Source organism: Camelus dromedarius, chromosome 33 (assembly GCF_036321535.1).
Source record: "Camelus dromedarius isolate mCamDro1 chromosome 33, mCamDro1.pat, whole genome shotgun sequence".
NCBI lineage: Eukaryota > Metazoa > Chordata > Mammalia > Artiodactyla > Camelidae > Camelus > Camelus dromedarius.
The window spans coordinates 12,943,974-12,960,523 of record NC_087468.1 but is presented as its reverse complement, the minus strand read 5'-3'; the positions used below and the strand labels follow the sequence as shown (position 1 = coordinate 12,960,523).

Sequence of the window (16,550 nt, the reverse complement as noted above, 5' to 3'; positions counted from 1 at the left end):
GACAAAATCCTACTTTTGAAAAATTATTTCCTTAATTACAGCAGTGATTACCACTGGAGGGGAGGGAACTGCGAACTCAAAGAGGGCTTGAGGTGCTCAAATGCACTGTACTCGATCTGGGTCTACACGGGTGGGTTCAGAGTGTGAAAATTCATCAAACTCTATGCTTCTGATACACACATTTTACTGTAGGTTTATTACACCTCAACAAAATTTTTTACACAACCTTTTAAAAATGTTTATTAAAGACATTTTCATTTTAGAATGTACAGAAAACAAAAAATCAGTTAAAATGATCTGCAGCCTCACTGCCCAAGGATGACTGCTGTTAACATTTTGGAATCTAGTCTTCTAGGCTAGGAGAACAAAAGTGTAAAAAAGGAGGGTGCTCAAGCATGTTAAGTGCTGGTAGGTCCAGGATGCTGACAGAGCTTCAGTAAGAGGAACAGACCCCGAGATCTAACAGCATTGACGGCCTGTGACCTTGACTACAGCTGCTTTGAGGGAATTGTGGGGGCAAAGGTTCGACTCGGGTGGGCAGAAGAGAGGTGAGAGATGGCGTGACAGCAGACCATGGAAGGATGGTAAAAGGATCCCCTCTCAAGGAGGCTGCTGCAAAGAGGTGTAAAGAAAAGGAACAATGGTGCCGACATCTTTCTTATGATGACTGCAACACACACAGAAGAACTGATGTTAAAAATCAACAAATTAAGCACCTTCCTTTATCAAAATACTGATAAAACATAATTAAACTTGATACTTCTATCCACTGGAGAAAAATAAATTCTATTTCAACATGGCGAGACGAGTACTCACATTCAATGAGGGAAACACCTGTAAGTCGCTGTTGCAATCTAGGTTTTCAGTTTTTGTTGTCCAACATTCTGTGTTCTTGAAATAATGACCACAAAAGTCTTCATCAGCATTAAGTTTATGTTTTTGTGACAGCTCCTACCCAAGGTAAAATTATTTGTTATCATTTATTTCCATAATTTATTTCTACTTAATATCTAAATAATAACAAAAATTTATTTCAGTTTGGGACACTTGGAAACATGTGGTAGAACAAAATACAGAAAGGAAAAAAGCTTTGAACATAATTTTAAGTACAGCTGAGGTAATCATTAATATTTTAGCCATTTCAATGTGCTCAGATACAGTAACACATAATATAAGCATTCTCTTGCAGTAAGAAAAATGATTAAGATGTTACTATGAGGAAACGGTAAACAGAGAAATAAAAAATATTTTGTCCTAGGACTGCTTCCATTTTATCCCACATATAAAAGATTTTACAGAGAAAGAAAGCAGCATTTAACTCAAGGAAAGATAAATCAAACACTTAGTAACATAAAGCAAAGGAGGCAAACCCAGCTGGTACAGGGAAGACACTCATTCACATCAACTAACAGTGAGGTTCTTGGCTCCTAGATGGATGATTAAAACCATGCTTCTAATAGCAGCTCCTAGTCATCAAGGAAAGGTTAAGAGGCTTCCACTGGCCAAATATGGGACAATTTATGCAAAATACATAGAAATAGGAAGACTATCATCACACAACAAAGTAAAAATCAATGACTCCATATTGATAATTGATTGACTGATTGACAGATAAGACAGGGAAGAAGAGAGCCCTCATCCTCACAGCAGAATGCTAATAAATGTATACGAAAACACGGAATTAGGAAATCACCATTTGACAATCATAGAAATAACTCATTAGGCAAGAAATCAAAGAATGTTAAAACAAGGACTGATGATAAAACAGGACATTTCCATACAAATATAAACGCATTTCTTCACAAATTATTGTTCATAATAACAAAGAGAAAAGTAGTAACTTCACAGTGGAGAAACCTGGCAGAAATTTCCTTAACCAACTGATCAAAGTGAACATCACCAAAAATGGAACAAAACGGTATTTTCTGGTATGCCTGCCAAAAATGTAACCTGAATTTAGTTCTGAGGAAATGTGAGAAATACTCAAATTGAGGTATATTTTGTAAAAATAAATGGCTTGTGCACTTCAAACATACCAATGTTGTATCGCAAGCCATCCCCTACCCACCCCCACCTCCAAAAAAAAAAAACAAAACCTGCAGAAATGCAATGTGATCCTGGATTGGATCTGGTTCCAGAAAAAGAAAAGGGGGAATAAAAGCTGCTAAAAGGGATGTTGTTGGGACACTGGTAAAACATGCATAAGGTCTGTGTATTAGATAACAGTATTGTTACCCATGTTAAATTTCCTGACTCTGACAACTGTGCTGTGTAATCCAGGTGAGGAGCTTCGTTCTCAGGAAATGCACACGGAGCCGAGCCCAGCCTGTTTCCTCCTCTCACACTCCCCCCTCTTCTTTGCCCCGATGTCTCCCTTCCCCTCCTCACCTCTTTCTCAAACCTACTTAAACTCACTAAATCTACTCCTGCTGACTCAAGTCCTAGGTGCCCTATTACTAATTTTTTGAAGGAAGTGAAACTTCTGCATTTCTTAAATGAAGTTGATTCTTATTTGTGTGTGACCCACAGTCCCTTTATCGATGGTTCCTACAAGTCTGATTTAAACGTTTACGAACATTTTTCATAAGATGCAAGTAAACGAAAAGATCTGTATTCTCAGAAAGCACATACTTTGATACAATTAAAGCATTTATCGTCTTAAGTCCCAAAATAAATCTGTGGCACTTCTAAAACCACAATCTCTATTTCTAGCCTCCTCACTTGGTAAGCTAATAGATCTTATAATTTTTCCTTCATAGCATTATATACATAAAAAAAACCGGTTTTACTTACTTCTAGCTCAGGATATTCATTGTGACAGGTATGGTACTTCAAATACCACTCTATGGTAAACTTCACAGGCCCGGAACAGCTGAATGACTTAACTATTTAGAAAAAGAAAGTCTCATTTAAATGAAAAAAAATATATATATATATACACATTCCAATATAAACTTAAGGTTTCAAGAACTTAGTTTAAAATAGACTACTTTAATGAAACAACAAGGAAAATATTACCTAATTCCCCCCAAAAGTCAATGCAAAATGAGACAGATAAATTCATTAAATTAAATGATTACAGTTAACCAAAAATTGCTGTACTACTGTTCATTTCATCTATATGTTAAGTCCAGTATTGGTTCTAGAGTTTCCACTAGCCAGAGCAGGGAGGTCTCATTAAACACACCAAGCAGGAGAGACACAGAAAAGTCACATCCTATCAGTGGTGCTAAGTTAGTTCTAGAGTAAAGGCTACTCCCCATCCATCCTAAAAGAAATTAAAAACAAAATTGGACAAGATCAAACAGACCCAAAAGAAACTTAACTATCTGCCAGAACAAAGCTGTTAAAGGAATACAACATCATAGTACTCAAGAATGTAGAATTCATGATATCCATCATCCAAACAAAAACACCAGGTATATAAAGCAGGAAAATTTGACTCATAACATGATACGAATCAGTCAATTTGACAAAGATGATGGAAATGACAAAGATGAGAGAATTAGCAGACAAGAATGTGAAAACAAACAAACAAAAGGAATGCGAAAACAGCTATTAAATACTGATTGTGAAGCACAGAGAGGAAAAGACTGAAAAAAAAAAATTAACAGGGCCTCAGTGACCCGTGAGACAGTTATCAAGCAGTCTAACATATGTGTAAATGAGCCTCAGCAGGGGAGAGGAGGGGTGAAGAGAGAATGTCTCAGTCCAAGATCCAGGTAAGAGCTGAGATTGTTTTCAGTGTGGATACCCCGCTGTTCTAGCATCATTTGTTGAGAAGACTATCCTTTCTCTAATGAACTACCTTGGCACCTTTGTTGAAAATCAATTGACCTTATGTATGTGGCTTTATTTCTGGGCCCTCTAGTCTGTTTCACTGTTCTATGTGTCTGTCCTTATGACAGTCCCACACTGTTAGGATTACTGTAGTTTCTTGTTGAGTTAAAAAATCAGATAGTGAAAGCCCTCTAACTTTGTCCTTTTTAAAATTTCTTTTGGCTATTCTAGGTCCTCTGTAGTTACTTATAAGTTTTAGAAACAGTTAGTCAATTTCTATGTAAGTTTGCTTGGATTTTGATTGGGATGAACTGAATTTATATATCAGTCTAGGAAGAACTGACAGTATAATGTTAATCTATAGATTTTTCAGATGTCCTTTATCAGGTTGAGGAAGTTTCCTTCTATTTCTAGTTTTCTAAGTTTTCATCATGAATGGGTGTTGAGTTTTTTCAAAGGATTTTTGGATCTATTGAGATGGTTATTTGGTATATTTCTTTTATTCTGTTAATATGATGAACTACACCGAGAGATTTTCAACAGTGGCTCCACATGACTGCATCCTGAATGGGGCAGCTAAGAGGAAAGCCAGACAACTGATCCACCAAACAGCATGGACACATACCCCAGGGACCAAGGCTTAACTTTGCAGGCACTGAAGTTTGGCTCTGTGAGAACACAGAGACTCAGTCACTCCTTTACCACACCACGGATGTAGACCTATAAACTAGAATGCCCAGTTACTCACTTAAAATAAACAATAACTGTAAAGTTAAAGTATAATGATCAACTAACTCTCTCTTCCGCATGCCCTCCTGGATGCCCGTGTGATGAGGAGGCTGCTTGGTGAGTGTGGCAGCAGGACAACAAGGCTCCGCCGGGGACTGCATCCACCCCCGCCAGCCACATGTTAGAGCCGCAGCCACAGGTCAAGAAAGACCTCTTCTCCCATCAACACTGGGAGACTGCCAGCTTTTACCTGACTAAACCCTCATTTTTTAATTCTTTGGCTCCTAACTCCCTTCTGCTGCCTCATTCTTTCTTTCTTTAGATATGTTATTACCGCTGTCTTGATTGTGGTCTCCTTTTAGGCTGATCTCAGACATTACACATTGACTTTTAAAAAATCAAATTCTGTCCTTCATCGGTCCATATAACTTCTTTCCCCCCACGTAAATTTACTTTTGGTCTGCACTAGTGTTTTAAATTTTATTTGTCTAGACATTGAGACATCAATTTATTAAAGCAATTAGATGCCCAATTGCTTTCCTCACCCACCATGGGCTTCAATTTCCTCTTACCAGGCTCTTATCACCACTGATGATCTATGATATCACTGAGCTGCTTTGAACCGCCTCTGCTTTCTAGCTGATGGCCGGCCTACCTCAGTCAGCAAAGACCACACATGATCAGAGGATGGTGTGGGAGGGAAAAGGGACCATGGCTGTGGATCCCACGAAGCCAATTTGCTCTACTGGACAAAAAACTATTCCTTATTCCAAAACTTTAACCCTGGCAACCAACTTACCTACTCAAGTTACTAGAAACACTAAGAGGAGTTCGAGCACAGTAAATGATCCAATGTAAACCCATTAAAAATACTGAAAACCTCCAGATCTATGACTTGGCAGCCCTGACACATCAGAATTTATACAGACAACACAGTCTCTAGCAAATATTTTCACTTTCATAAGACCTAAAATCCTAATTAAATTGTTAGCGTCTAGGAATTTTTATTTCATACTATGATCATGTGTATTTTTAGAAAAATTTCAGGGGTACCAAGGTTTCATCACAATCATGGCATTTGACATATTAATAAAAGAAATTTATTCAGAATCAAATTCCACAGAAGTCAAATACTTTTTCCTGAGAACTACTTTATTAGACTTTAACTATAATTTTTAAAGAATGATTCATATTACATTTTCTAAGACAGGATCCTGAGAAGGATCAGAAAAATCCCTTCTTGAAAATGACCAAGACTTGATGGGAACAAAAGAAACACTTAAAGAATGTCAGAACCACTTAAAAACAAAACATTTGCCTAGTTTACAATATAAAATATTATGTTATATTAGTTTGTAAAGTTAATGTATTAGTTTATAATATATTATATTACATATTACTCATTTACAATTTATTGTTATTTTAGTATTATACTAGTTTATTACACTTACCAGAAAACTTGATTTCCGTGGAGTTAAACATAGTTTTCCTAAATATCAAAGGTCCTGATTTCTAAAATGAAAAACAAAGAATTATAGAAAGATTCTGTCAAAAAATTTCTCTCTACTGTTTAAGAGTACAGTTTTATTGCGGAAAATATATTGTTCTAATCTTTTCACTCCTCCCTATGACCAGAGTGATTAGTTTTCAAATGTAAATCTGATCACATCACTAACTGGCGTAAAGCCTTGTTCCTCATGTCTACTCCCTGCAGTGGCTGTGAGGCGCCAGGGGCCAGGGGCCAGCAGTGCACAGGAGGTAGGGGCTGCTCGGATAGAGGACCTGTCTGTGCACCTGCAGTTGCTCTCCTGGTATCAACATAAATACACTTTGTGGGGTTTTTTTTCCCTCCTTAACGTTGGCACTCGGGGGTTGAACCCTGGCCCTCGTGCTCGCCGAGCACGCGCTCTACCGCTCAGCCACACCCCTCCACCACAACATAAAGCCACTTTGGTTAAAACAACCAGCCCTCTGCCCATGTCGTTATGGCTTATCACTCAGTCCTTACAACAGACCAGTTCCCATTGCGGCTCACCCTGCATAACCAAGGCCTGTCCACCTCTCTCGAGCCCTTATCTCAGTTCCTCAAAAACACGATACTCCTTCCTGCCCGCAGAACCTCAGAGGTCAAGCTGGAAACTTACTTAAAAACCCTTCCCTATTGCTCTTTCTTCATCTAGTTATTTCTGTCTTACCCCTGAAAGCCCCGTTCAAAAGCCCCTACATTTGTTACTTATTTAATGTCTACCCTCACCAAAAATAAAAATCCTGTGAGATTTTTACTAAATGAACAAATGTTTAGGATTGAAAGAAAAACAGATAGGACAAGCAGCTCTTTATCACCTCTTCCCTCTTCTCAAAGCAGTTTCAACCACAGTAAACAATAGAACTCCCAGCCCAGATCCCGCCTCTGAGCTGCACATCCACGCACCCAGTCACCTAAAGGTCACATCCACTGGGAAGTCCAACAGACATTCCACACTCACCGGCAATAAACCAGATGCCGTCCCTTCTGCTCCCCTGCAACCCTCCCTGCACCGTCCACCTTGACTGTGGAGGATGCCATCCCCAGCCACCCAAGCCATGGCTCCTTCTGGTCCCTCACCTCCATCCCCCAGTTTCCATGGCATGCCTACTCTGTCTCACAGACACTTCCCATTCTCACCATTCCTGCCGCCACTGTCCTAATTCAGGCCCTTGACGTTTCCTGCTATGCTTCTGCAGTAACTGGTACTTCTGCTTCCAGACATGAGCCTACAATTCATCCTCAGACAGCATCCACGGTGATGAGCCTTCATGTCTAGAACCCTTCAATGACTCTCCCTCGTTCATACCCCAAAGTTGCTACTGGGGTTTTGGGGCAGGGGGCTAATCCAAACTATAAATGGGGTTTGTTGGGCCCACAAGGGGCCTTTTAAAAAAGCTTTGAATTAGTTGACATAATAAAAATATGGATTTTGGCTTCGCACTTTTTTTAAAAAAAGTGACCACCCTGCAGCGTCCACCAGCTGGAGACGAATTACAGTTGCCATCCTCAGCAGGGCCATGTATCTGCAGTCTACCACCTCCCCACGAGGCCCCCCGTCCCAGACCCAGCTCACTTCCCTCACTGATGTGACCTGCCTCAGCCCCCACAGGGCCTTAATTTTAGATCCTTGGCCTCAGGCTCAAGGTCAAATTCACACACAGAAGGCTATGGTGGCCCAAATCCCCTCGAACACTTCTGCCTTCAATCAGCAGAAACACCAAGAGTTTCCGCACTGCTGCTTCTCTCCTCCCCTCATTCTTTACCAAGATAATGTCTTTGCAGACCCGGCCAGGCACCAACTCCAGAAAGTGGGGCTAGGTGACTCCCTCAGTGCTCCAGTCATACCCCTAGAATGCCACTGTGTGTGTAATTACTACTCACAGATCTGCTGTTCCTACTTTGTTATTTATTTATTTATTTATTTATTTATTTATTTATTTATTTATTTATTTATTTGGTGGGGAGAGGTAATTGGGTTTATTTATCTGTTCTTAGAGGATGCTGTCCCTACTATTGCATAAGCTTCTTGAGAGAGGGCACTGTGTCTAAAACTCATCCTTGCAACAGTAGTGGGCAGTGCAGTACAGAGCTCATGGCAGGCACTCAAACTGGTGCCCTTACAGTCAGAAGAACCATTTCTTGATAGATTTGCGGTACAAATGAAAGAAAACTCCACTTTCCTGTTCTGAAGTTCTGACAACTTGAAATGGGAAAAAAATCAGCCTACTCTTTGCAAAGAGGAGCTTCATGGACTGCTACTGGTCTGAGTCACACAGGACTGCAGATTACGCAGGACTCAAAGACAAATCTCTCTCCTTCATGCAGGAAGCAAAGTCATTTTCTCTCCATGGCCTTTGGAGTCACACCATCTTAAGTCTACTTGGCAAAGATCTTCTCAGATATACAAGTAATCTGTATGCAGCCGATTTGCTTCCAATTTATTCTGGCTTAGTTTATGCTATTGCTCATTCACTACAGAAGCAGCATGAGAGATCATAAGTGTGGTTCTCTGAGTTCTGCTTTTTGCCATTCAGAGAAATTCAATAATGGAGATATGCAGGCTCTAACACTGGCATACAAAATAGGGCACAAACGCAGGAGAATCCTGAGAGAAATGGTTGCACTGGGTCTTAAAGATTCAGAGATACCTGCTCTTTCTTCCATGTAGCTTTCCTGTTGTAGGAAGAATGCGTAGCCTCTGGCACTATTTTCTTTTTTTGGTTGAGAAAATCAAAATATAAGTTCTGCCCCTTAGAATTCGGACATCGATTCCATACATGTGGAAAATACTCATCACGAACAGAGCTGGATGAATCATCTGACTCTAGAAACGCAAGAGATAACGCCTCTTCGACTTCCTGTCCCTCTTTAGCAAATCTTTCCAAATTTCTACCCGGGCATTCCTCCCACATCAGTTCATGTAACTACTGGATGCCAAGTTCTCAAATGGCCTGCCCTGGAAAGGAAGTTTCCAGGCACTCATGCCTCCAGACTAGCCTTGCAAACATCCCTTAATTATACATCCCGCCCCATTTAAACATACACACACACACACACACACACTCCCGGAACTGTGACAGGAGCCCTGGAGAAGTTTAGGAACCCAAGATGACGGAAAGAGGGGTAGGGTGACTACTGCAAGTTCCCTTCTCATTTAAAGGAAAAAAGAAAAGAAAAAAAGAAAGCGGCACAAGCGCTTTCTAAATTTATGCGGAAACTGAAGCCCTGGAGTGTCCACGCTGTGGCCTCACGGGTGTGGCCACGCTGTGGCCTCACGGGTGTGGCCTTGTGGCTGCACCCGGGCCGAGGAAGGGTCAAATCCAAAGATGCCTCTAGGCGTGCCGAGGGGTTCCGGGCTCAGGTCTGAATAAAGCAGGACCTGATCTGTCCAGAGCACGTCAGAGCCGAGCGAGGGGCAGGACTCCGGGAAATGTGATCCTCATCAGCAGTAACAGGGTTCAGAAGGCTGAGCCGCCCCGCGCACACGGGCTTGAGATCTTCCCCATCGCCTAGGTCGGGCCTGAGGAGGGGGCGCTCCCCGCCCACAGCAGACAAAAGGCCCAGAGGGGACCCCGAGCAGGCCCGGCCAGATGGACAAGCCCGGCGCCGGGCTCCTAGGGCCGAGCGAGCCCCGGGAGGACCCTGAGGGCCCGAGATCCGCCTTGCCTCGGTCCCGACACTCCACTTACGTCATTGACAGTCGCGGCCCAGACCCCGAGCTCGGGGACGGCGCCCACGGCCGCCGGGCCCCAGCACAGGAGGCAGAGGGCGACGCGCAGCAGCGGGCCCCCGGCGGGAAGGCGGCGGCCGGGCGGGAGCCAGACCCCGGCGCGGCTGGCGACGGCCATCTCGACGCGGAAGCCGCACCTGGCGCTCCACGACGCCAGCCACGCCCCGGGCCCGCACCTGGGGCAGCTCCGCCCCCGGGAGGCGGGCCCGCGTCCGGGAAGTGTGGCGGGAAATGGAGGCGGGGCGCAGGGCTGGCTGGGAGTGGAGCTAGAGGCGGGGCCCGGGCGCGGAAAGGACAGGGAAGGCGGGGGAGGAGGGGGGAGTCCGAGCGTGGAGGCAGGGCCAGGAAGGGGCGGGGTCGGGGGAGGAGGCGGGGCTCGGAACCAGGCCCGTGTAGGGGCGGGGCTGGCGTTGAGGCGAGGGGCGGGACATAGGGCCTGACCGGGAGAGAAGAGGCGGAGCGAGGAGGGAGGCGGGGTGGGAGGGGAGGTGGGCTCGCAACGAGGCCCGTGTAGGGGCAGGGTTGGGCGTGGAGGCGAGGGGCGGGGCTCAGGGCCTAGCGGGAGTGTGGAGGCGGGACTCAACTGGGTCGGAGCCCGAGGCGGCTTCAGCCAGCGGCAGAAACCTCAGGTCCCAGACTCCACCGGACTATGGTCGGATGCTTAGCAGGAAATGTGGGATGGCATTGCTAGCTAAAGTTCTGCTCCATGTGTTTCAATTTCTTGAATCCGCTGCTTTTACCTCTATCCCAACCCCCTCATCTCAGGGGAAACAAATTGTTCTCTGAACTCACAGTAAGTGCCTGGAAAGTGTTTTGAGGTCGGGTCAATTGAACCCAAGGCATTGTGTTGTGAGCATAACGTCCGTAGGGCAGTTACTATTTTTTAGAACACATAAAATTGCCTTGTTATTTAATGCTCAGAGGGGCAGAGCTTGGGTCTGTCTAATTGTGTACTTCACCAGGCATTTTCGACTGTGAGAGCTGAATAAATGTCTTGCTGTCAAAGAGAACTACAGCAGTTTATTTATATATAAACAACGTTCAGAGTACAGTCCTGGTTTAACGTTATCATTAATGTAAAATAGGATCGATTTATAGTCATGAGGACCTGGCCTTATCAGTCATCTGGTCACTTTGTCAGCCAGGAATTATTGACAGCCCAATACAGTCTATTAAAGATTGCACATGCATCCATCTGTGCCTTTCTCAGTAAGCAGTGTGATCATTTCTATGTGGGCAGGGATAATAGTGTAGCCGGGTCACACAAGAACATTCACCAGAGATTTAGAATGTAAGTCAGGTGGGAGGAGAGGACATGACATTTAAATCTTACAGTAAAACTTAAGGGTAAGTTAGATGTGAGAGCAAGGGGTAGCTTTGAAGGTGTTTTAATTATGAGAGGACAGCCTGTGCTGAGGCCTGGAGGAACACAAAGACCTACCAGATGACTAGCTGTTGGTGTGAGATGGACGCTGGCAAGACTGGGAATATTTAAATGGTACCAGAACATCCAGGTCCTCCTAAGCCATGTTAGGAAGACAGCACTGTAGTCTAAGAACATCAAAGAGGCAATGATGGTTTTTAAGCAAGGAGAATGGGGTTACCAGAAAGAGTCCTAGTCTGATGCAATGTTATGTGGGATTCTAAACCAAAACTCCAACACTCAAAGAGGTGCCAGCTGAAGCCCTGTGGACAAGAAAGGCAAGTCCATCCTCAGAATATGTGTTTATACTTAACAAAATGAACCGCTGCACCTTCTGGGCTGGAAGGGAATATAGTTAGCTGGTTGGGGATGCAGCATTGGCCTCTGACTCTGGCAAGCTGGACATTTGGCATTGTAGTAGCTAAATTAATCTTGGTAAATAAATGGACAAAAGCAGTTGGCCAGTGGGGGAAGGGTATAGCTCAGTGGTAGAGCTCATACCTAACATGCAAGAGGTCCTGGGTTCAATCCCCGGTACCTCCATTAAAAAATAAATAAATAAATAAATAAAATTAATATTTAAAAAGAAAAACAAAGGAAAGAAAAAGCAATTGGCCGGTGGCTATCAGCCAGCCTCTTTATCTGACATTCCAGTGCTAGCCATGAGTGGAGTAGCCACCGTGGCAAGGATGGAGGCTATGCTGAAGTCCAACAACAGAACTTTCATTTACCAAGAACTGTTATCCCCATTGCTATCAATAAGCCCTAGAAGAAAACATAGGCAGAATGCTCTCTGACATAAATCGTAGCAATATTTTTTTTGGATCTGTCTCCTAAGGTAAAGGAACCAAAAGCAAAAATAAACAAATGAGACCTATTATTTAATAATCATTAGAACCAGATGGCTTCTATGCTCTGTTAGCCCCCAAACTATGATGAAACCCTTTTCTGACATATTCCTAACACCCACGAGACTAGCTGCCCATTTATAAATCTTGACTTGGGAACTCCCATTCTGTTTTCAAGCATGTACCCCCATACCCTATGTTAACTATAAAATTGTCCCAGTGGCCCCTGGGTGGTGGGGAATGCAGCTGCGAATGCTTGCGGATCATGTCCTCCGATCCCATCCTGTGAGTAAATTACCCCAAATAAACGGATTCATTGGTTATATGGAGCGGTCTGCCTTATTTTTCAGTCTCAAGATGACTTCTCAGTTCAGTGGGCACTTTTTATAACCTTTGTCCTCCGGGAGGCAAGACAGTGGTTATACTGGGGGCAGGGAAGAAGTATGTTTGGCCCCAAAATGATTCACTTGGGTGCCTCTTGCTATTTCTTTGCCCATTTTGGTTATGAAAAGACAAGTGCACCAGCCATGGCTTAGAGGGCACAGAGACTCCTCACTATGAGGGTCTGGGCCAGGCAAACAGGTGAGACACTGAGACGGGCAGGGGCGCTACCTGAGGGTGAGGAGAGTGACTATGAGTACTGTTTGGGGCTCTGAGACCAGATGCAGTGGCAGGAGCTGTAGTGTGTTTCACTGAGTTTCCCCCAGAAAAGGAGGCCCACCCGAATCCGGGGGTGAGAGGTCTGCTCCCAGAACTTCCTGCAAGGCAGTTGATTCAGGCATCACAACAGGTAGGCTGTAGTGGATGCTCGGGATGCCCAGACATCCATGCAGGACTGGAGGACTTGGCTTCAGCTGAAGAGAGCCACCTCATCTAAGGCCACATCCCTTCCTGGGATGCCCTGCATCCAATGACTGATTGACATGAGGATGCAAATGCCCACCGCCTGTTCCAAGTCCAAATGACTCTGAAGTGTCAGCCCAGCAGCAGAATTCCCAGGAGGGCTGGTTGAGGCCTCCACTGACACAGCATAGCTACTTCATTTCTCCCTTTGCCTAATCCGATTTCTTTCCATTCCCCTTTCCACAGGTAGATCCCAACAGCCTTCCCTAATAAACTTGCTGCATGCTGATCTCCATCCCAGAGTCAACTTCCTGGGAAACCCAACCCGTGACATCTCATAAACGTTTATATTTATCCCAGAAATCTCATTTCTATGAATTTCCTTGAAATACACCCTCAACCCAGTTAAAAAATGGGCAAAAGAAGTGAACAGACATTTTTCCAAAGAAGACATACAAATGGCTAACAAGTACATGAAGAGGTTCTCAACATTATTAATCATCAGGGAAATGCAAGTTCAAACCATAATGAGATATCACCTCACACATATCAGGATGTCTATTATCAATCAATCAATCAATCAATCAATCAATAGGAGAGAAATAAAACCTCTTCCTTTACAGTAGGACACCAAGAAATAAATATAGAAGGAATGATAAAGTTAGAAAATTGTCATTTGTTAACTATCATACTTACAATTGACTCAGAACCATCAATCGGATTCTAAAATTAGTAAAAGTTAACAAGGAAGTATCTGCCACAAACTGCTTATTAATTACAAAGAGAAAAATAGTAATTTTATTGCAGAGAAACCTGGCAGACACCACCTTAATGATCAAAGTTAATACCACAAGGAGTAGGACAGATTGACATGACATGTCTCACAACCTGGTGCCCTGAAAAGAAACAGCATCACTTCTGTGGTATTCCTGCTAAAAATGCATTGCTGTGTCAAACTGTGAGGAAACCTCAGATAAACTCAAACTGAGGAATGTTCTACAAAATAACCAGCTGGTACTCCTACAAACTGTCAAGGTTCTGAAACAGAAGCTGAAAAACACTTACAGACTAAAGAGACATGATCATTAAATGAGGTTTTTGATCCTTGATTGGATCCTGGACCAGAAAAACAAATTGTTTTTGTTATAAATGAGATTATTGGGATAATTGGTGAAATTTGAATAAGGATTCTATATTAGAAAATAGTATTCTATCCATTTTAATTTCCTGAACATGAAAACTGTACTGTCATCACACTGTAAGAGAATGTCCTCATTTTGGGGAACTACACACTGAAGTATTTCGGGCTATGGGCATCATGTCTGAACTTACTCTCCAATGGTTCAGGAAGAAAAAATACACACTCAGAATGAGAGAATAGTAAAACCAGTTAAGCAACTGTTAACAATTGGGGAATCTGGATATTCTTTGTATTTTTCTTGCAACTTTTCTATATGTCTGAAAGCCATTTCAAAATTCAAAAAAGTTCCAAAACTGAAAAATAGGATGGGCATCTCATGTTTTCCAAATCTCCTACAGGGATCTGCACCTACGTGTCCTCCACAATGGATGAAATATTTACGATTTTTTGATAAAAACTGTTTGATGATTGATTGATTGATTGCCAAGCAGAGTGCTTTCTCTATGCATTCTCTTTGGAGTCTTCTGGGATTTTTAAAAAAGCTACAATATAATTTTCAATTTACAAACTTAGATCCTAGGACAGAGATCATCTAAGGACCAAAAAATTTAAGCAAAGATTTGTGAATAACTAACTGTAGGCAGGAACGGCTGGACTAGCTTTTCCTCTAGTGGAGTTTCTTTCACCTGGTGTGAAACTGCAACATGACCCACACGTTGCTGTGGGAGGAAATGGAAAGGCAGCTGAGCTGACACTGAACTCCAATACTGTTAATGAGAAACTTCTGGGTATGACCAACACCAAAAATGAGTAAGTGCATTTTTTCCATTTAAAATTCGTACATTTGACTCTGGTTTCTTTTCAGATCGAATAAATCTTTCACCTTTTACTTTAAAAAAGTACAGTTGATTTATTACTTTAACTTAAAATATTTGGATTTTATGAGAAATGTTGAAAGATTATTATATAAAGCACCTTTCCCACATTCATCCAGTTACGCTCATTTAACTTTTTTTTTTTAAACAGTACTCTGATTTTAGTTTTGAGTTGAGGCTCAGGAGATTGAATTTCTAATGGGTCCTTTTCACAAGAAACTTGTAATTATATGCCATACAAATATTTCTGTTGTTTACTAATGCTTTACACAGACCCCTTGTAATGCAACCATCAACATTCAAAAGCACTGAGAAATAAATTTGTTTCTAGAACACTAGCTAATCCTCACCAGTAGGTGTCACTAGCAGACTGCAGATATTTTATAAATTAGTATCTACTTTAAAAGGCTTTTGAATGGAGATCTCATCTTCCAACTTCAGGTGATGATGCTGTATATTCCTCTAATTTAAATCATTAAAATCTTTTTTTTTTTAAACACTTTTTATTAATTTATAATCATTTTACAATGTTATGTCAAATTCCAGTGTTCAGCACAATTTTTCAGTCATTCATGGACATATACACACTCATTATCACATTTTTTCCTCTCTGAGTTATCATAATATTTTGTGTATATTTCCCTATGCTATACAGTGTAATCTTGTTTATCTATTCTACAATTTTGAAACCCCAGTCTATCCCTTCCCACCCTCCACCCCCCCTGGCAACCACAAGTCTGTATTCTCTGTCTGTGAGTCTATTTCTGTCCTGTATTTATGCTTTGTCTTTGTTTGTTTGTTTGTTTGTTTGTTTTTGCTTTTGTTTTTTTAGATTCCACATATGAGCGATCTCATATGGTATTTTTCTTTCTCTTTCTGGCTTACTTCACTTAGAATGACATTCTCCAGGAGCATCCATGTTGCTGCAAATGGCATTATGTTGTCGGTTTTTATGGCTGAGTAGTATTCCATTGTATAAATATACCACATCTTCTTTATCCAGTCACCTGTTGATGGACATTTAGGCTGTTTCCATGTTTTGGCTATTGTAAATAGTGCTGCTATGAACATTGGGGTGCAGGTGTCATCCTGAAGTAGATTTCCTTCTGGATACAAGCCCAGGAGTGGGATTCCTGGGTCATATGGTAAGTCTATTCCTAGTCTTTTGAGGAATCTCCACACTGTTTTCCATAGTGGCTGCACCAAACTGCATTCCCACCAGCAGTGTAGGAGGGTTCCCCTTTCTCCACAGCCTCTCCAGCATTTGTCATTTGTGGATTTTTGAATGACGGCCATTCTGACTGGTGGGAGGTGATACCTCATTGTAGTTTTGTAAATCATTAAAATCTTAACTTGGTCAACAAGCACTGTGTGCCTGACTCAGTGCTAAGGATCACACATTTGTACAGATTGCTGGGAATGGACTCAGCAGGCAGGGATTTTACATTATTACAGAACAAATGCTTTTATTTGTTATTTAGGATTTTTGTTTGCTTGCTTGCTATTCTATTATAATCCAGTTTCCAAGGAAGATTAGGAATAACATCACTGACTTAAGCAAATCAAGCAGCAATGGTACCTCCTACATCCAAGGCACTGCTTAGAAAGGATAGAAACTATGATGTGGTCCCGGCCATCACTGTGAGGAGATGC

General features: G+C 42.3%; 1 protein-coding gene across 2 annotated transcripts in view; it reads right to left on the bottom strand.

Annotated features, from left to right (window-relative positions):
- TMEM87B (transmembrane protein 87B) overlaps nt 1–9,945 on the bottom strand; it is a 43,255-nt gene extending 33,310 nt beyond the window's left edge. Inside the window, exons 1-4 of one of the 2 annotated variants that reach the window (XM_031441246.2) lie at nt 9,727–9,945; nt 5,961–6,021; nt 2,794–2,885; nt 817–951 (exon numbers count right to left, since the gene is read on the bottom strand). In XM_031441246.2, the coding sequence (XP_031297106.1) occupies nt 817–951; nt 2,794–2,885; nt 5,961–6,021; nt 9,727–9,885 (447 nt within the window). In that variant the 5' untranslated portion in view covers nt 9,886–9,945. The remainder of the gene's footprint in view (nt 1–816; nt 952–2,793; nt 2,886–5,960; nt 6,022–9,726) is intronic. The other variant, XM_064481918.1, reaches the window with a different exon arrangement.
- Nucleotides 9,946–16,550: the final 6,605 nt, after the last annotated feature.